Source organism: Pyrus communis, chromosome 3 (assembly GCF_963583255.1).
Source record: "Pyrus communis chromosome 3, drPyrComm1.1, whole genome shotgun sequence".
NCBI classification, from domain to species: Eukaryota; Viridiplantae; Streptophyta; class Magnoliopsida; order Rosales; family Rosaceae; genus Pyrus; species Pyrus communis.
In genome coordinates this window covers 30618049-30637977 of record NC_084805.1, presented here as the reverse complement: position 1 = coordinate 30637977, position 19929 = coordinate 30618049, and the positions used below count along the sequence as shown (strand labels likewise).

At 39.5% G+C, this 19929-nt stretch overlaps 3 protein-coding genes, 1 non-coding gene and 1 pseudogene across 4 annotated transcripts in view; 3 read left to right on the top strand and 2 right to left on the bottom strand.

Annotated features, from left to right (window-relative positions):
• The first annotated feature begins 424 nt into the window (after positions 1–424).
• Positions 425–2178, top strand: LOC137729626 (tRNA (guanine(9)-N1)-methyltransferase). Its single transcript, XM_068468606.1, has 3 exons — positions 425–898; positions 1339–1698; positions 1830–2178. The coding sequence occupies exons 1-3, from the start codon at positions 494–496 to the stop codon at positions 2049–2051; spliced, it is 987 nt and encodes a 328-aa protein (XP_068324707.1). The 5' UTR covers positions 425–493; the 3' UTR covers positions 2052–2178.
• A 314-nt stretch (positions 2179–2492) lies between these two features.
• TRNAT-CGU (transfer RNA threonine (anticodon CGU)) lies at positions 2493–2564 on the top strand. Its single transcript has one exon. It is a non-coding gene; the product is annotated as a tRNA-Thr (tRNA).
• A 296-nt stretch (positions 2565–2860) lies between these two features.
• LOC137728652 (nuclear transcription factor Y subunit B-3-like) lies at positions 2861–5406 on the bottom strand. The gene is made up of 2 exons (XM_068467379.1): positions 5337–5406; positions 2861–3648 (listed from the first exon to the last, which is right to left on the bottom strand). The coding sequence occupies exons 1-2, from the start codon at positions 5404–5406 to the stop codon at positions 2861–2863; spliced, it is 858 nt and encodes a 285-aa protein (XP_068323480.1).
• Positions 5407–7440: 2034 nt separating this feature from the next.
• On the bottom strand, positions 7441–13936 carry LOC137728651 (uncharacterized; annotated as a pseudogene).
• A 3472-nt stretch (positions 13937–17408) lies between these two features.
• LOC137728929 (nudix hydrolase 2) overlaps positions 17409–19929 on the top strand; it is a 2774-nt gene continuing 253 nt past the window's right edge. The window contains 8 exon segments of the mRNA XM_068467736.1: positions 17409–17607; positions 17873–17938; positions 18052–18189; positions 18655–18732; positions 18834–18884; positions 18980–19014; positions 19516–19624; positions 19783–19929. The exon segment at positions 19783–19929 is cut by the window's right edge and continues 253 nt beyond it. Of these exon segments, the coding sequence (XP_068323837.1) occupies positions 17440–17607; positions 17873–17938; positions 18052–18189; positions 18655–18732; positions 18834–18884; positions 18980–19014; positions 19516–19624; positions 19783–19929 (792 nt within the window). The 5' untranslated portion in view covers positions 17409–17439.

The window sequence follows — 19929 nt, the reverse complement described above, 5'->3', positions numbered from 1 at the left end:
ATAAATGAAGAGGCTGATTCAGTAATCAATTTATGCATAATGTCTGGTTAACTGAATTGTGTTCAACCTTAAATCAAATATGAATCAAACATACATATGTGTGAATAGATCAGTTGGCTAAGTTGGTGTGTCGATCATTCATTGCACTCAAGTTCCAATTTTTAAAAAATGATTTATTACTTAGAAGGCAAGGAATAGAGTGAATTGACCTACTAGATAGAACATTTTTTTTTATCTTCAACTTATTACATTTCAACTTTCGAGTACACACTCTTGTATAAATAAATAAAAATAAAAACAAAAGGCTTTGTAGCAAGCTACGTCGTTTCTCTTTGCGCAAACCGTCGTTATCGTTCCCAAACAAAAAAAAAAAAAAAAAAAAAAAAAAAAAAATCAAAAACCCTAACAAAACATCCAGAGAAGTGAGAGAAAGAAGCCTCCATCTGAAATTACACAAAGCAGGAGCATTGTAGCCAGCAATAGCAATCGAAATATGGAGGGCAAAGAAAATCAGGAACAAGGTCCACAAGAGGAGGAATGCACGAATGGCGGCGGATCACTGTCGAAGAGCGCACAGAAGAAGCTGTTGAAGCAGCAGAAATGGGAAGCGAAGAAGGCAGAGAAGAAAGCTCAGGAAAAAGAGCAAAAGAAGAGGGAGGTAGAGAGGAAGCGGAGGGAATGGGAGGAGAAGTTGGCGAGCTTGGGCGAGGAGGAGAGGGAGAAGCTGATAGAGGAGAGGAAGAGTCTGAGGAAGGAGAGGATGGAGCACAAGTCAGAGGAGCGAGCGGTGCAGACACAGAGACTGAGTAAAGCCAAAGAGTGCGGACAGAAGATCGTGATTGACCTCGAATTCTCTCACCTCATGACCCCCGCCGAGATCAACAGCCTCGTTCAACAGGTTGGCATTGCTTTGCTTGACTTCTTAATCTTTGAGTCCGCGTTTCGTGTCTAGGATTGGATTGAATTGAATTGAATTGGATAGTTTATGACATTTAGGGCTCGTCAATGTATGTTGAACGAAGAAAATGATGTTAACTTGTAAACTTTTATTCTAGATTTTGTCCAAATTGAATGTGGAAGATGGATCAGTCTCGAAAGAAACTTATCAATCCCAATCCGACTGTTATTGTAGGGATTGTACAGGCATGAATATTCCGTCTTTGCCTCTAACTTGGATAAAATTTGAAAGATGACATTTGCTGCTTCTTCGTTCAACATACACTGAAGAGTTATTTAGTCCAACTCTAGACACCAGACGAGGCTGTAGTTTCTGAAATCTTGATACTTGATTACAGCGTTGTTTATGTGTTTGTTTGGATACTGGAATTGTGAATGCAGATTATGTATTGTTACGCGGTGAACAAAAGGTGCAGCGAGCCAGGCCATCTGTGGTTGACAGGGTGCAAGGGAGACATGGGGAATGCATTAAAGAAGCTGCCGGGGTTTGATAATTGGATCATAGAGAAGGAAGATCGATCCTACATTGAAGCTCTGGAAAACAAGAAGCAAAATCTGGTGTATCTGACTGCTGATTCGGAAAATGTGGTTAATGAGCTGGATGCAAGCAAGATATACATTGTTGGGGGATTGGTGGATCGGAATCGGTGGAAAGGGATCACCATGAAGAAAGCAGAGGAGCAGGGTATCCAAACGGCCAAACTCCCCATAGGCAACTACTTGAACATGTCCTCTTCCCAGGTATCATCTGTCTCTCTCTCTTTTATAAAGAACAGAAATATGTCACCGATAATGTGCATATCATCTTTTGCCATTTTCGATCCAATTGGTTGATAGAGGTTTGAGTTAACCAATTTTTGTTTTGGGAGCAGGTGCTAACTGTGAACCAAGTGATAGAGATACTGCTAAAGTATTTGGAAACAAAGGATTGGAAGGAGGCTTTCTTCCAAGTGATTCCTCAAAGAAAAAGGGGATGCCCGGCTGATTCAGATCAGCAATCTAAACAAGTGAATGGTGAAGAAAATGAAGAGAAAGATGATCAATTTGGAAGCAAAAAGCAGTGTGCTCAAGTCAAGGGCCCTCCAATTCCATGATTTGTTAAGAGAATGTGCCTTTCTATCTGTGTTTATGTTGGAGTTTAACATTCACACCACCTATTCACGGTGTCTTTTTGTAACAGAAGACGATCAATATAACAATGATAAGTGAAATTTCATTACATTTTGTTGTTGAAAGTTGAAGGAATCCTGCTATTTGGCATGCAATGCAATTATATTTTCTGCATTCAGCAAGCTGATCTTCCACCATCCCATAGCTACTACCTTTGATGGCCACCCAACCCAAATCCATGGGGTTTAGTTTTTCATGAGTGTAAATTGCATCAATTAATACATACTATTGACTTGACTTTTTATATTTTTAATTAGACAAAAAACAAGTAGAAGAAAGAAAAGCTGTAAAGGGTGGCAATTGGCCTTCATCAACAAAAGAAACATTAATTTTAAAAATATAAAGTTGCCAAAAATGACCAATTGGCTTCCATAGCATAGTGGTAGTGCGTTCGCTTCGTAAGCGAAAGGTCGCGAGTTCGATCCTCGCTGGGAGCTATTTTCAGTGTTTTTTTGTGTGTTTTATGTTGTGTCCCGACTGATCTTGATGTGAAAGGTTTAAACGTGGAGTCTAGAGACAATGCCGGATGGCGTTCGGTCAAGTCATCGACTAAGATTTAAGAAAAAACACCACCAATTAAAGCAGACAACAATGACTACAGCGTCTTGAATTTTATTACAGTACTTGGCTCAAATTAAAACACTACAACTCGAAGGACGGCGCGACGTAACATTACATTATTCAGTTCACCAGTCAGCACTCTGGTGATTCCATTCCAGTGCATTTCATGCATTCACGCTTCACCGTTTGCACCATTTGCATGTGGCAGCTGATGGTGATCACCATTTAGCATTGCGGCAGAACCACCACCCTGGAGCTGTGTGGACAATCCAGATGCTGCGGCAGCAGAAGCAGCATTCACATTATTGTTGGAGACCCACGCATCGGAGGGGTTCATGTACCCGAAAAATCCATGACCATGCTGATGATGAAAAGCAGCAGCAGCCGCCGCCATAGAGGTGCCATAGTACTGGTGGTGATCAATTGCCCTGCTGCTGGTACCACTACTCGTACCGGCCCCCTTGGCCAAGGACTCGCTTCTCATTAAGGAGGTCGTGGAGGACCCGCGCTCGCCCTCCATCTCGCGGTAGCGGTGCAGGTAGAGGGTGAGTGGCTCAATGTAGTCATCAAAGCCGAGCTTGCTCATGGCCCACAGCACGTCTTCAGCAGTGATGGTCTTGCGCTGCTCGCGCTGGCAGCGCTCGTTGGCCTCCCCGGTGATGAAGCTGATGTACTCGGAGACGCACTCTTGGATGGTTTCCTTGGCGTCGTCGGAGATCTTGGCATGTGGGGGTAGGATCTTGCGCATGATTCTTATCACATTGGCTATCGGCATGAAACGGTCTTGCTCTCGCACCATGCACTCGTTATCATCGGCAGTGCCATTAGTGGTATTGGCATTGGAGGAGGAGTTGTTAACAACATTGTTAACGTTGTTGGTGGTGGTAGTTTGTCTCCCCATTCCCATGCTGTATTGGTTCATCTCAGCCGGCCGAACGTTGATATCTGATAGTTTCAGCCCTGCATGGACTCTCAAATAATATATATTAGTATGTACACAAATAATCGTGAAAATAGAGTATTACTTGCAGTACATTTATGTTTGTATTTTTTTTTTTTCATTAATTTTATTTTCATTTATACAAAAGGCATGAATACATAGACAAGGATCGAATGTTAACAATAAACAAAAATACTACTCATATTTGCTATTTGTATCATTTGATTCATCTTTTTAATAGAGATATAAACCACGTGACGTAGATTCTACCTCTAATAAAAAGAAGGTATAAATAATATTATAATATATGGTAAGTATACAACCTCTGTTAAAAAGATGGTATAAATAATGTTTAAACATGTGGTAAGTGTCATGTAGAGCTGGGGGCCTGGGGCCACGGGAGTACGTACGTACGTCACCTTTTGGAAGCCAAATTAAGTGGAAGGAATCACATGTAGTATAAATTAATTATTACGGTTTTGCCTTTCGTGCATCGATTAAAAGTTAAGTCATTGCAAAACTAGAATATCAATGTGCAATTAAAATTACCATTCTTAACATTTTTCATATAACATTTATACTATTTTTCTTATAGAAATGAGATTCATGAGATTCAATATGTTGATGAGCCATACTTCCATTACAAATATGATATAAAGTAGCATAATGTAGTAAGTGCAACAGCATAATGCAGTAAGTGCAACAGCATAATGCATGAAAAGAGAAGAAGACGAAAGAAAGCAGACAGATGGGGAGTGAGTGGAGTGGGACCGGGGATGCGTGATAGGATATGCATGCATGGAGGCCACTTGTTTAACATGGAGTCATAGATTGCATGTAAGATGGTTGCCACTTGTAAACTATCTTCTCTTCTCTGGCTACGAGATCAGCGGTTACATGTTTTTCAATTTTCATCACCCATATATTTTCTAATTCTTCTGCACATTGACATTGCTAAGCCCACCTGCTGCCTATATACGCCTATTTATGCATCCTCTAATTAAGTTTCAGGCATATCTTTATATAAATATCTTCTTGGCCCGGCCAGTCAGCTCCTCAGACTCAGATATATATTTACCAAAGTTAACAAATGATGAGTGGCAGTGATATCGATCAAATGGACATGTTTGCCAATATATAATCATTCCAAGACTTAAGAATGATATATAATAGAGGAATCTGAACAGATCTATATGTAGATCGAGAGTGGAAGAGGGGGAGGAGGTAGAATGTCTGTACGTATGCGACCACTGATCTATTACTATTGAAAAAAATATATGAAATGAAATGATTAGTAAGGATTAAACGGAGCTTCGATATATCCAAGGATGAGTACCAAAGAGCTGAAACCTCGCAACTGTATGAAGATAGAATTAGAACTAATTAAAAATTAATTTGTGAAATAAATGATCATCAAATTGGTGCAAATGCATGCGTTTCCTTCTAAGAGTATACAACTATAGATAGATCTCAAAGACAGACGGACGGTCAGGCTCTGAATTAACCAAGATACATAATTCTAATACATGCAATAGATATATATACATATATATATATATATAAATGGTACCCCACACACACACACACACACACACACACATATATATATCAAGAAGACCGTGTGTGTTTATATATATTTATTGTAAGAAATGTGAAATTATACGTAGGGAAGTTAATTGTTAAGAAAATCAACGAAGAATAGTTTTACCAGAAGCAGAGGTTGTGTTTGGGGTAGTCGTGGTCTTTTGATAGCCATGGTAACCTCCTGATCGTTCCATTATATTTTCCTGCCCTGATCTGCCTCTCTCTCTCTCTCTCTCTCTCTCTCTCTCTCTCTCTCTCTCTCTCTCTCTCTCTCTCTCTCTCTCTCTCTCTCTCAACAGTTTCTGAAAGAGGAGAAGACTCGAGTCAAGTTTGAACAACCTATTACTTGGCAAGGGTCCACCTTTATACTGCTTTAAACTACGGAAAGGATCCTCTCAGGATCCTTTCCTCTTAATCCATCAAGTTCGAGAATCTTGACCGTTGAAATTTGATCAAACGGTTAAAGTTATTATAATTTTAAAGTGAACTCCTGTTTGTAGCCGTTTGATCAAATTTCAACGGTCCGAATTTTCAAATTTGATGAATTAAGAGAAAGGGATTCAGATAAGAGCCATTTCCCTAAACTACAACCGACGTGGCAATCCCTAGTTACACGTGGCGCTGCGTATTCATTTTATTTTTATTTGTTTATTTTAGTGTTCGGTAGTATATGGTCCAACACTTGAGACGAATCGCTCTGTTATAACCGGATCACGTAATACTTAGTTGGGCCTTTTCTTTTTTTTTTTTTTTTTTTTTTTTTTTTTTTTTTTGACTCAAATGTAAAAAGGTAGTGGGCTTGCGATCATCAGTCCAAGACGTGTTCTTCAAATATATAATGCGATTTTTTCATCAGAAAATCGATTATTATGATTTACAGAAGCGAATTTATTAATTTAATTTCGTGAAAGAATACGTCTTTAACCGGACCGCCGGCAAGGCAACGATTCCCCTTACACTCTGATCAGGCAGGGACTGAGGGGTTTCATTTGCATGGCATCGTTTCCCAATTGGTGTAGCCCTGCACAGACGGACACCATGCACATTATATAAACACCCCACCACCACGACCACCACCACTCTTCCTCAACATTCATCGCCATTCAACTGTTGGTATTATAATTTGAAGAAAATATGGATCAAGTGAGTGTCTCCATTCTGGTATTCCTTTTGGTGGCGGCCATTGTGTTGTTGGGGCCTCTGCTGATGGGTCCGCTGCACCCTCCTGCTCTTGCTCTGATCCTGGTCATCCCCATCATTTTGGGAGTGGTTTGGTTCTTTATGAACCAGGCTTGAATCATGCCAATGGCGCGGCAATCATGTCCTATATCTATATGCATAATAACATGCAATCTATTGTATGATTGTTTACCCTTAAATAAATGACATGATTAATTAATGGATGTCTACTACTTGCTTGGTTTACTTTTTATTTTATCCGTCTTCGTTTTTCTTTCATGCATTGTATTATGGCCCAATCACATTAAGCACATGTTAATCTGCACTTAAAATTAATGATCTCAAATTCATTTCTTCTTCTGTTTCTGAATGTTGTTTGAATGTTAACTTCGTCTGAATAATGAATAACCCGGCGGCAGTGAAATATAAATAACGAAATCCCTGATCGAAGCGACAGGATCATTTAATTTGTTTATTTGCAATTCCATCGTCTATTTCTTTCTAACAAACCCTCCTTCGATTAGCAAAGCAAACACCACGCCTCTGCTAATTGCAATAAAAAGTTCAATCGAGATACAAAGTTAAACGTCAATATAATATAAAAAGTAATCGAGATACAACTTCTTCACCAGATCTCCAGAGATATAAGATAACAATACGACCCACAAAACTAAACATCAATTAGCCATCATCAAAGATCAGAGCAGCATTCATCTCTCTCTCTCTCTCTCTCTCTCTCTCTCTCCCTCTCTCCCCGTTATCAAAATCACAAGTTAGAAGATGTTTTGGATACCGTCATCACTCCTTCACTCTTTTGCTACTGTTTTTCAATATTGGCCTCGTTCTGGCTGCTTGTGCGGTTAAAGCCATTCCCGAAACTTACAAGTGCGCTTTTATGGAGCAACTCCAATTCATGAAAATATGGACAAAGCTTGGCATTTGCAGGGCGCTTATTGTCTGATCCCATGCACCTTCTGAAATACTTGTTGATGTTTTCCCATTTCTCCCTGCACTTCCTTCCTGACCGGACGTAGCCCATTTCATGCATCTTAAATATGCGTCCCTTTGGAGTACCTGCAACGCGAAACTTGTGTTCGAAAGCAGCCCGCTGCGTTATGAGGGCCTGTACTTCCTTCTGGCCATCTTCTATCCGTTGCATCACTATGGCTCACCAACTTCAGGTCTCTCTGCATGCCATTGTCTTCCTTCCCATTTCCTTCCACGCGTTGGTGATCATATTTAGGTACTACCGATATTGGTATTGGTGCTGCTATTGGTGCTGGTGCTCGTTCGGGTGCTGTTGCTGCTGATGGTTGGGGGACTTGAATTTCATAGCCCAAATAATTCTGGATAAAGGAAATGAGCGCAAGGTTGCTAGATGTCTCTTGGGCTCTTATCTCCTTATCCCTTTTCAGTCTGTCTAACTCCTGCTGCTTCCAGGCTTCTTCCCTTAATAATCTCTCTTCCTCCTTCTTTTCTACCATCTCTATTAACTGCTTATGCATCTGCTCTTTCTGCTCCATCACTTTCTTCACCAGACTTCCCAGAAATAGCTCGACCCTTTCAATTTCAAGCTCGTTTCCGCTCCTCGGACTCGTCTTTCTCTTCCGGTTCACGGGTTCTTCACCTTGTGCTTTTAAACACTTGTCACGATCATCATCATCTGGTGATGAACTGAACGAAAATAGACAACACTCTGATTAAAACAATATACATTACAACAAACAACACTTTGTTAAACTGGTACTAATAAATGCACACTAGTAGCATTGCGGCACAACCACCACCCTGGAGCTGGGTGGACGATCCAGATGCTGCGGCAGCAGAAGCAGCATTCACATTATTGTTGGAGACGAACGCATCGAACGGGTTCATGTACCCGAAAAAGCCATGACCATGCTGATGATGAAAAGCAGCAGCAGCCGACGCCATAGAGGTGCCATAGTAGTATAGTACTGGTGGTGATCAATTACCCTGCTGCTGGTACCACTACTAGTACCCGCCCCCTTGGCCAAGGACTCGCTTCTCATTAAGGAGGTCGTGGAGGACCCGCGCTCGCCCTCCATCTCGCGGTAGCGGTGCAGGTAGAGGGTGAGTGGCTCGATGTAGTCATCAAAGCCGAGCTTGCTCATGGCCCACAGCACGTCTTCAGCAGTGATGGTCTTGCGCTGCTCGCGCTGGCAGCGCTCGTTGGCCTCCCCGGTGATGAAGCTGATGTACTCGGAGACGCACTCTTGGATGGTTTCCTTGGCGTCGTCGGAGATCTTAGCATGTGGGGGTAGGATCTGTTGGAAGTCAAACAGTCTCCAGCAACACAAACAAGAAGCTAACGGCTAGTTTTGTGTAAATAGACTAACGGCTAGTTGTCTCAAGCTAAAGTCCAAGAGACAAATGAAGGGCTGAGATTGAATCTGTGCTGTAAGGCTTAAATTAGAGTAGTACAATGTTAGGTTGTGTTCCTTGTCTTATTCCTAAAGTGAGATAAGAATGTTGACTGTAAAACCCTACTACTCTGATGATATATATATATATATATATATATATATATATATATATATATATATATATATATATATATATGAAATGAATGATGCTGCAATGATAAGCAGCTTTCACTCTTGTTCTCATTCCCTCTTGCTTTGAATACCTCATAGAAATACTTACTGAAATTCCTTACAAAACAATCAGAATACAAAACATTAATATGGCGTCAGAGCTCAAGTTGGATTAAAAAAACCAGTTGGGCGTTGTGAAGCTATTTTTCACGGGAGATTTCAAGTATTTGAAACCCCAGAAGGTGATTCAAGAACCAAGAAATGTCTGGGTCAAGGAGCAACGGTGGTGAGCTTAAAACTCCCATTTTTAATGGAGAGAACTATGATTTTTGGAGGATAAGGATGACCACCATTTTCATGTCTCAAGACCTGTGGAAAATGGTTCAAGAAGGGTATGAAGTCCCAAATTCAGATGATGAGTCAGAGGATGATGAAGAACTCATTGCAACTCAAAGAACATCTTTGAGAGAAAATGGGATGAAAGATGCTAAGGCGCTGGGGATAATACAAGGAGCAGCCTCAAATGCTATTTTTCCTTGGATATCAAATGAAAAAACATCCAAAGCTGCTTGGGAAGTTCTTCAAAGAGAATACAGAGGTGACAAGAAGGTAACCAAAGTAAAGCTGCAATCTTTAAGACGTGATTTTGAATATACTCACATGAAAGAAGATGAACCGCTTAATGATTACTTTACTAGTTTGTTTGATGTTGTGAATCAAATGAAAACTATTAGTGAAGAACTATATAGGGAAAGACTTGTACAAAAATTGTTAATCAGTTTGACAAAACCCTATGACTTTATAGTAAATGTTATAGAGGAAACTAAGGACATTGATACACTTGATGCACAAAAGGTTACAGCCTCATTGAGAGCTTTTGAGCAAAGGCTAGAGAGACATGCTGATGCAGCCACATAGAGGGCTTTTCAGTCACTTAGTATCAATCCTAGAGAGGGCAGTTCAACTGGGCAATACAACAATTTCAAGCAACAAAAGAAGCCAGGGAAAAGGGAATCTAAGAAATGGGAAGGAAGACCAAGTGAGTCTACCAAAAACAATGGTGTTGGTGGGACAAAACCACAGTGTACAATTTGTGATAAGGCCTATTGTGGTGTTTGTTGGTTCAAAGGGAAACCTAAATGTAGTAAATGTAACAAGTTTGGTCACTTGTCCAAAGATTGTGGTTCTAAAAGAAACCAACTAGTGAACTATGCACAAAAGACTGAAGGACAAATGTGTTCTATGCTTGCAATGTCACAACTGTTGAGAAAAACAACGATATATGGTATATTGACAATGGGTGCAGCAATCATGAGCCCCTACTTATCAATATTGACAGAGAATTCACTGGGAAGGTTAAGATGGGCAATGGTCAACTTGTAAGTGCCATTGGTAGAGGCACCTTGGTGATTGACACAAAGCAAAGAAGGAGATACATCAAAGAAGTTATATTGGTGCCTAGACTTCATGAAAACTTATTGAGTGTAGGCCAAATGATCATACATGGTTATTTCTTACTCTTTGGAGATTCAGTGGTTGAAATTTTTGATGACAGAAGTTTGCATAACATGGTCACAAAAGTAGTAATGACAAAAAAAAAAGAGTTTCCCATTGTTACTCAATTATAATCAAGTTATCTCACTAAGAGCTAGTGTCACAGAGAGTACTTGGTTGTGGCATAAGAGATATGGTCACTTGAACTTTCAAAGCTTGAAAAACCTGCAGAGAATGGAGATGGTTTAAGGACTACCAAAACTGCATGGAGAAAATGAAATATGTGAAGGGTGTGTTTTAGGCAAACACCATAGAGAGAGTTTTGAAGTAGGAAAGTCTTGGAGGGCTACACAACCATTGGAAATCATCCACACAGATGTATGTGGTCCAATGCAAACTGCAACAATGAGTGGTAACAAATACTTCCTAACCTTCATAGATGATTATTCTAGAATGTGTTGGGTATACTTCATGAGACAAAAATCAGATGTATTCAGTATATTCAAGAAGTTCAAAATGATGGTTGAATTGCAATGTGGTTACAAGATCAAGAAAGTAAGAAGTGATAGAAGAGGTGAGTACACCTCAATCGAATTCAACTCTTTCTGTGAAAGCATGGGATTATAAAGACAATTGACAGTGGCTTATACCCCTCAACAAAATGGGGTTGCTGAGAGGAAGAACAAAACCATAATTGAAATAGTGAAGTCCATGCTCTATGAAAAATGGATTCCTTATCAATTATAGGGAGAAGTTGTGAATACAGCTGTCTATTTGTTAAATAAATGCCCAACAGGTTCATTGGAGAAGAAGACTCTATTTAAAGCCTTTAGTGGAAGGAAACTAGGTGTGAAACACTTAAAAGTGTTTGGCTCAATATGCTATGCACTAATACCATCACAGTTGAGACACAAGCCGCAGGAAACCAGCAACAAGTGCATTTTTGTAGGTTATGATAACTGTGAAAAAAGGCATAGATTGTTTAACTTAAAAACACAGAAAATCAACATCTTAAGGATGTGGTCTTCAATGAAGATACAAGGTGGAATTGGGAAGATGGTGTAAAAGCTGACATATCAGTACCAATGATAATTGCTGGAACTGACAATGTAATTGAGTCACAAACTCAAATCTCTGCTCACTCACCAAATCAGTCTCAACAATATCAGTTGCTGCAATCACCTCAACATACTTCACCTCAATCTCAGAGTGAAAGTTCTCAAAATACACAGAATTATGTCTCCCAAAACTCCACTCCTAATTCTACTCCTGTGAAACTGAAGAGCTTGAGTGAGATATATGCAATCTGCAATTTCTGCATAGTGGAGCCTGAGAACTTTGAAGAAGCTGAGAGTGATATAACTTGGAAGAAAGCTATGGAAGATGAAATGGCAATGATTGAGAAGAATTCCACTTGGGAATTAGTTAATAGGCCTAGTGACAAGCCTGTGATAGGTGTCAAATGGGTGTATAAAACTAAACTTAACCTGGATGGCACAATGCAGAAAAACAAAGCAAGATTGGTGGCAAAAGGTTACTTTCAACAACCAGGAGTTGATTTCAATGAGACATTTGCTCCAATAGCTAGATTGGACACCATTAGAACTCTGATTTTTCTTGCTACACAAAAAGGTTGGAATTTATTTCAACTTGATGTTAAATCTATATTTTTGAATGGTGTACTTGAGGAGGAAGTTTATGTTGATCAACCTCAAGGATTTGAAGTCAAAAATGAAGAGAACAAAGTCTATAGGTTAAGAAAAACATTATATGGGCTCAAGCAAGCTCCAAAAGCATGGTACAATGAGATTGACACTTACTTTTTGCAAAGAGGGTTCAAGAAAAGTCCTAGTGAAGCCACTATGTATGTGAAATGAGGAAATGGAACTGATGTGCTCATAGTTGCAATTTATGTTGATGATGTGATATTCACTGGCAACAATGAGAAAATGATGATAGATTTCAAAGAAGATATGATGTAGAAGTATAAAATGTTAGACTTGGGGTTATTGCATTATTTCCTTGGAATTGGAATTATTCAAGGAATTGAAGGGATATTTATCCACCAAAAGAAATATGCTCAGACCTTGTTAGACAAGTTTGGTCTTAAAGGTTGCAAATCAGTACCTACACCACTGATCTCAAATGAGAAACTCATAAAAAATGATGGAACAGAACCTGCTAACTCCAATCGTTACAGGAAAATTGTTGGAAGTCTCCTCTACTTAACTGCCACTAGACCTGGTGTGATGTTTGCAGCAAGTCTGCTTTCCAGGTTCATACATAATCCAACTAAAATTCACATAGGAATAGTTAAGAAGGTACTCAGATACATTGCATGAACCATTGACTATGGTATCAAATATGACAAAGATGAGGCTACCATTTTAGTTGGATTCTACAATAGTGATTGGGGTGGCAGTGATGATGATATGAGAAGCACCTCAGGGTATGCCTTCACTCTTGGTTCAGGGATTTTCTCTTGGGCTTCAGTGAAGCAGCGATGTGTTTCTTTGTCCACTGTAGAAACTGAATATGTATCAGCTACAGAAGCCACTTCACAAGCTATTTGGCTTAGGTTTGTTCTAAAAGACTTTGGAGAGTTGCAAGTAGATGCCACACCTCTAATGTGTGACAATTCATCTGTCATAGCCATGACAAGGAACCTGTCTTCCATCAGAAGACAAAGCACATCAAAAGGAAATACCATTTCATAAGGGAAGCTTTGCAAGAAAATGTGATAGAACTGTTCTACTACAAATCAAAAGAGCAAATTGCAGATATCTTTACCGAGGCATTGCCTAAGGAAAGATTCGTGTATCTCAAGGAGTTACTTGGAGTGCAAGCAGGAAACAATTTGAAGGGAAGTGTTGGAGGTCAAACAGTCTCCAATAACACAAACAAGAAGCTAACGGCGTGTAAATAGGTTAACGGCTAAGTTTCTCAAGCTAAAGTCCAAGAGACAAATGAAGGGCTAAGATTGAAAATGTGTTGTAATTAGATTAGAGTAGTACAATGTTAGGTTGTGTTCCTTGTCTGATTCTTAAATTGAGATAAGAATGTTAACTGTAAAACCCTACTCTGATGATATATATGAAATGAATGCTGCTGCAATGATAAGCAGCTATCACTCTTATTCTCATTCCCTTTTGCTCTGAATACTTCATAGAAATACTCACTGAAATTCCTTACAAAACACTCAGAATACAAAACATAAACAGTATCTTGCGCATGATTCTTATCATATTGGCTATCGGCATGAAACGGTCTTGCTCTCGCATTGTGCACTTGTTATCATTGGTAGTGCCATTAGTGGTATTGGCATTGGATGAGTGGTTAACGTGGTGGTGGTAGTTTGTCTCCCCATCCCCATGCTATATTGGTTCATCTCAGCCGGCCTCACGTTGATATCTGATAGTTTCAGCCCTGCATGGACTCTCAAATAATATATTAGTACACAAATGATCGTGAAAATAGAGTAATACTTGCAGTACATTTATTTATTTTTTTATTTTTTTTCATTAACTTTATTTTCATTTATACAAAAGGGCATGAATACATAGACAGAGATCGAATGTTAAAAATAAACAAAAATACTACTAATATTAACTATTTGTATCATCTCATTCATCCCTTTAACAGAGATATAAACCGTGTGTTGTAGATTCTACCTCTGATAGAAAGAATGTATAAATCATATTATAATATGTGATAAGTATATAAATAATGTTAAAACATGTGGTAAGTGTCATGTGGAGCTGGGGCCACGGGAGTACGTAGGTACGTCACTTTTTTGAAGCCAGATTAAGAGGAAGGAATCACATATTGTAGTATAAATTAATTATTAGGGTTTTGCCTTTCGTGCTTAGATTAAAAGTTAAGTCATTGCAAAACTAGAGTATCAATGTATAATGCGATTTTTTCACCAGAAAATCGATTATTATGATTTACAGCAGCGAATTTATTAATTTAATTTCGTGAAAGAATACGTCTTTAACCGGACCGCCGGCAAGGCAACGATTCCCCTTACACTCTGATCAGGCAGGGACTGAGGGGTTTCATTTGCATGGCATCGTTTCCCAATCGTTGTAGCCCTGCACAGACGGACACCATGCACAATATATGTACACCCCACCACCACGACCACCACCACCCCGACCACCACCACTCTTCCTCAACATTCATCGCCATTCAACTGTTGGTATTATAATTTGAAGAAAATATGGATCAAGTGAGTGTCTCCATTCTGGTATTCCTTTTGGTGGCGGCCATTGTGTTGTTGGGGCCTCTGCTGATGGGTCCGCTGCACCCTCCTGCTCTTGCTCTGATCCTGGTCATCCCCATCATTTTGGGAGTGGTTTGGTTCTTTATGAACCAGGCTTGAATCATGCCAATGGCGCGGCAATCATGTCCTATATCTATATGCATAACAACATGCAATCTATTGTATGATTGTTTACCCTTAAATAAATGACATGATTAATTAATGGATGTCTACTACTTGCTTGTTTTACTTTTTATTTTATTCGTCTTCGTTTTTCTGTCATGCATTGTATTATGACCCAGTCACGTTAAGCACATGTTAATCTGCACTTAAAATTAATGATCCCAAATTCATTTCTTCTTCTGTTTCTGAATGTTGTTTGAATGTTAACTTCGTCTGAATAATGAATAACCCGGCGGCAGTGAAATATAAATAACGAAATCCCTGATCGAAGCGACAGGATCATTTAATTTGTTTATTTGCAATTCCATCGTCTATTTCTTTCTAACAAACCCTCTTTCGATTAGCAAAGCAAACACCACGCCTCTGCTAATGCAATAAAAAGTTCAATCGAGATACAAAGTTAAACGTCAATATAATATAAAAAGTAATCGAGATACAACTTCTTCACCAGATCTCCAGAGATATGAGATAACAATACGACCCACAAAACTAAACATCAATTAGCCATCATCAAAGATCAGAGCAGCATTCATCTCTCTCTCTCTCTCTCCCCCCGTTATCAAAATCACAAGTTAGAAGATGTTTTGGATACCGTCATCACTCCTTCACTCTTTTGCTACTGTTTTTCAATATTGGCCTCGTTCTGGTTGCTTGTGCGGTTAAAGCCATTCCCGAAACTTACAAGCGCGCTTTTATGGAGCAACTCCAATTCATGAAAATATGGACAAAGCTTGGCATTTGCAGGGCGCTTATTGTCTGATCCCATGCACCTTCTGAAATACTTGTTGATGTTTTCCCATTTCTCCCTGCACTTCCTTCCTGACCGGACGTAGCCCATTTCATGCATCTTAACATATATCTCCTCCCATATGCGTCCCTTTGGAGTACCTGCAACGCGAAACTTGTGTTTGAAAGCAGTGTTGAATAAGAAGAGTATCCAAGATAACTCTAATGATCCCAAGAAGAAGAAAAATAGAGCACACTCTTAAAGAAAGCTCACAAAACAAACTAATTAGCAAAGCTTTTCTTATTTAGCTCTAGGCTTTGTTTTTCCTTGGATGATGTACAATGCTTGGTGACTTGGGTATTTATAGCAAACCAAATGAAAGCTACACCACACACTTACTTCACCTATAACATCCACCTACTTCACCTACAACCTCCACTTACTTCACCAACCTCACACACTTACTTCACCAACCTCACACACTTACTTCACCTACAACATCCACCTACAATTGACATTGATTCTCAACACTCCCCCTCAATGTCAGCTCTCATTCTTTGCACTGTGCTGAGCAGACAGCGAAAATTTTCGAGCTTGCCTGTACTTAAACTTTTTGTGAACAAGTCCGCAACTTGATCATTCGTCTTGACCTGTCTCATCTCAATCTCTTCTTGTAGAACCTTTTCTCTGATAAAGTGGTAGTGCACTTCCACATGTTTAGTTCTTGCATGAAAGACTGGATTTTCCGCCAAGCGAATTGCCGATTGGTTATCACAGTACAATGGTACTGGATAATCTACTGGTTGATGTAGATCACTCATCAACTGTACCAGCCATGCATTCTCTTGAGCTGCCATTGCTGCTGCTCTATACTCTGCTTCTGTGGTTGACAAAGATACAGTTGGCTGTCTCTTGCTACACCAAGAGATGGTTCCAGAACCAAGCTTAAACACATACCCAGTTGTTGATCTCCTGGTGTCATGATCTCCCGCATAGTCAGCATCACAGTAACCAACTAACTTGCAGTCTTCACCTTTCTTGTACAAAAGACCATAGTCAATTGTACTCTTCACATATCTCAGTATTCGTCGAACTGCTTCCAAATGAGGCTTCTTTGGATTTTGCATGTACCGACTCATCACACCAACTGCATAAGAAATGTCAGGTCGAGTCAAGGTTAAGTAGATCAGACTACCTACCAATTGTCGATACATTGTCGCATCTTCCAAATCTTTTCCTTCATGTGCACACATTTTGGCGTTTGGTTCCATCGGTGTCAAAATTGGCTTGCATTCGAGCATTCCAAACTTCTTCAATAAATCTTCGGAATATTTTTGCTGACAGAGAAATATTCCTTCTTGTGTGCGATCAATCTCTAGACCAAGGAAGTGCTTGAGTTGGCCAAGTTCCTTCATCTGGAAACGGACTTATAAATTCTCCTTGGGTATTTATAGCAAACCAAATGAAAGCTACACCACACACTTACTTCACCTACAACATCCACCTACTTCACCTACAACCTCCACTTACTTCACCAACCTCACACACTTACTTCACCAACCTCACACACTTACTTCACCTACAACATCCACCTACTTCACCTACAATTGACATTGATTCTCAACAAGCAGCCCGCTGCGTTATGAGGGCCTGTACTTCAGCTTTTGGCCATCTTCTATCCGTTGCATCACTATGGCTCACCAACATCAGGTCTTTCTGCATGCCATTGTCTGCCTTCCCATTTCCTTCCACGCGTTGGTGATCATATTTAGGTACTACCGATATTGGCATTGGTCAGCTCTGTGCTCCTCGTCGATAATCATCAATGGCTGCCAAAACTGAAAGTGGTGGTGGTGGTGGAAGGGAGGTGAAGAAGGTGCTTAATGCAGTGAATGACCATTACGGGGGTGTGATCGTCCACGTCACTGAGCCCATGGAGCCTGCTACCTTCGTATCCTCTCTTACCTCTTCAATTGCGCATTGGAAGCTGCATGTATTTACTTCAACCCATCATAATGTCATCGCCAATCTTCATAGGATCGATAGGAGAGAGTGTTTTCGCTATAAGTAAACACTAAATACTTATCTTTTTCTGCTAAAAGCCTAAAGGTAGTCATAAGCGTTTTTAGTTGTTAGAAAAAGGCTTGCATAAGCGGTTCCAAACAGACCCTTAGGTCGGCATAGCCTAGCCCAGCCCAGGTTTATTGGGGTTCTTATCGTATATTCTAAGTTTTAACAAAGCATTAATATTTGTGCAGGGAAAGAAGGGTATTTGGATCAAATTGCCAATAGAGCGAGTCAATCTTGTTGAAGCTGCGGTCAAGGTCAAGCTCCTATTCTGTTCATGCTTTTCTTCTTCTTGTTAATGTTAATAATTCAAATGTGTTCTGTATATGTATAGATTACTTATGATATATTGGGCAGGAGTGAATTGCAGGAAGGATTCTGGTACCACCATGCAGAGCCTGATTATTTGATGCTTGTGTATTGGATTCCTCAGTCCCCTCATACTCTTCCCACAAATGCAACACACCGTGTCGGAATTGGTGCCTTTCTTATCAATCAAAACAGAGAGGTATAGGCAATTTCTAACACCCCAGCCACCATTATCACTTTTATCTCAAATGTCCACATAGTGCTTCTTTCTTTCAATTTGATTTAATTTACTCAAAGTAAGGGAACTCCTCTATCTTTATGTAGTTATAAATCTACAGCTTCCACATCTTGCACGCTTTATTTGTGTGTGTGTTTATGTTCTTTCCATCAACAGTCATCTGAGTAAGTGGCTACTAATCTTTTAAGATTATGCCTAAAGAGGGAATCTTTCATGACTACATTAATTTTCTGGACTTGCATAGTCCTACAATTGGCTTATCATGTCTAAATAGTTATGTGAGATCCATTTATTAATTTTCAGTTAACCCTTTTCAGAAGAATGCCGCGTTACTTACAATGCTTGATACCTGTCACCACATTTATTGTTTTTCATGATCCTGCTGTCATGGCTAAAACTTTTGGGTTTGTGAAATTTGAACGATAGGTGCTACTAGTCCAAGAAAAGGGTGGACAATATCGTGGGACAGGTGTGTGGAAGCTCCCTACCGGAGCCGTTGATGAGGTGTGTCATGTGTGCATTCTAACAAGCATTGTTTTCCATTCTCAGATCTTTTGAGTTTGGTCTAGTCTAAACCGTATATTGAAAAAATTATCATCTTCCAGGGAGAAGATATCTTTGCAGCTGCTGTCTGAGAAGTGAAGGAAGAAACAGGAGTAAGTAGTTTTCCGACTTACCATGTAGTGAGTGTATATATTAGATTATTAATGTGATTTATCATTTCATGTTTTTTGTTATCCTGTTCTCTCAGATTGACTCAGAGTTTGTGGAAGTTCTTGCATTCAGGTATGAATTTTATGAAGTCCTTGTCTACGAAATTATCAATTGGATGGAGCCATGTGTAAGCTTATAAACTTAAATCCGACTACCTTGTACAATGATTTGCAATTTTTACCTGCGACCATGAACCTACATTCCAACTTAAGTATTTAGGGATTCAATATATAGATGAGTTCTATCTTCATTGTATTTGAATGTTTAATCCAACTTTTGTAGGTATTTGTGGATTAACAAAAATTCTTAATTTGCTCCAATAAGAGCTATTTTAGGCCATGATATCTTGACTATTACAGGGATTAAAGACTTCTGAACATTCCTTGGACTGCATTATTTTATCAGACAGCAAAAAATGACTGCATTGTGTTAGAAATTTGAGAGACACACCTCATTGCCTTTCTCTAAGTATATAGTACGATTCACGTTAAGTATTTCTGATGTTGAGTTATTGGTTCTTTTCCTCTTTTATAATGAAAATTATGTCCTTCTTACCATTCATGTAATTTGCAGACAGAGTCACAAGTCATTCTTTGAGAAGTCAGATTTATTCTTTTTGTGCATGCTACGGCCCCTCTCTTTTGACATCCAGAAGCAGGAACAAGAGATAGAAGCAGCCAAGGTACGAACCCTTTTGTTGAGCTAACAAACTAGAATGGATATAGCTCATCAAGTCATCACCAATTGGTCCAATTTCCTTCCTATTTCACCGTCTGATGTAATCTTTCTGCATTGAACGCCGTTCATACATATTAAGCTTGACCGTAATGCATTTTGCAGTGGATGCCATATGAGGAACATGCAGCACAACCATTTGTGCAAAAGTACGAGCTTCTAAAGTACATGCATGACATATGCAAAGCGAAGATAGATGGCAAGTATTCGGGATTCTCTCCTCTACCCAGTAGAAGTTATTCTCTTCACAAG

Coding starts and splice junctions, on each gene's coding strand:
- LOC137729626 (XM_068468606.1), top strand. CDS start 494: ATGGAGGGCAAAGAAAATCAGGAACAAGGTCCACAAGAGGAGGAATGC. Junction 899..1,338: donor TCAACAGCCTCGTTCAACAG/GTTGGCATTGCT, acceptor TTGTGAATGCAG/ATTATGTATTGTTACGCGGT. Junction 1,699..1,829: donor TGAACATGTCCTCTTCCCAG/GTATCATCTGTC, acceptor TTTTGGGAGCAG/GTGCTAACTGTGAACCAAGT.
- LOC137728652 (XM_068467379.1), bottom strand. CDS start 5,406: ATGGAACGATCAGGAGGTTACCATGGCTATCAAAAGACCACGACTACC. Junction 3,649..5,336: donor AAACACAACCTCTGCTTCTG/GTAAAACTATTC, acceptor GAGTCCATGCAG/GGCTGAAACTATCAGATATC.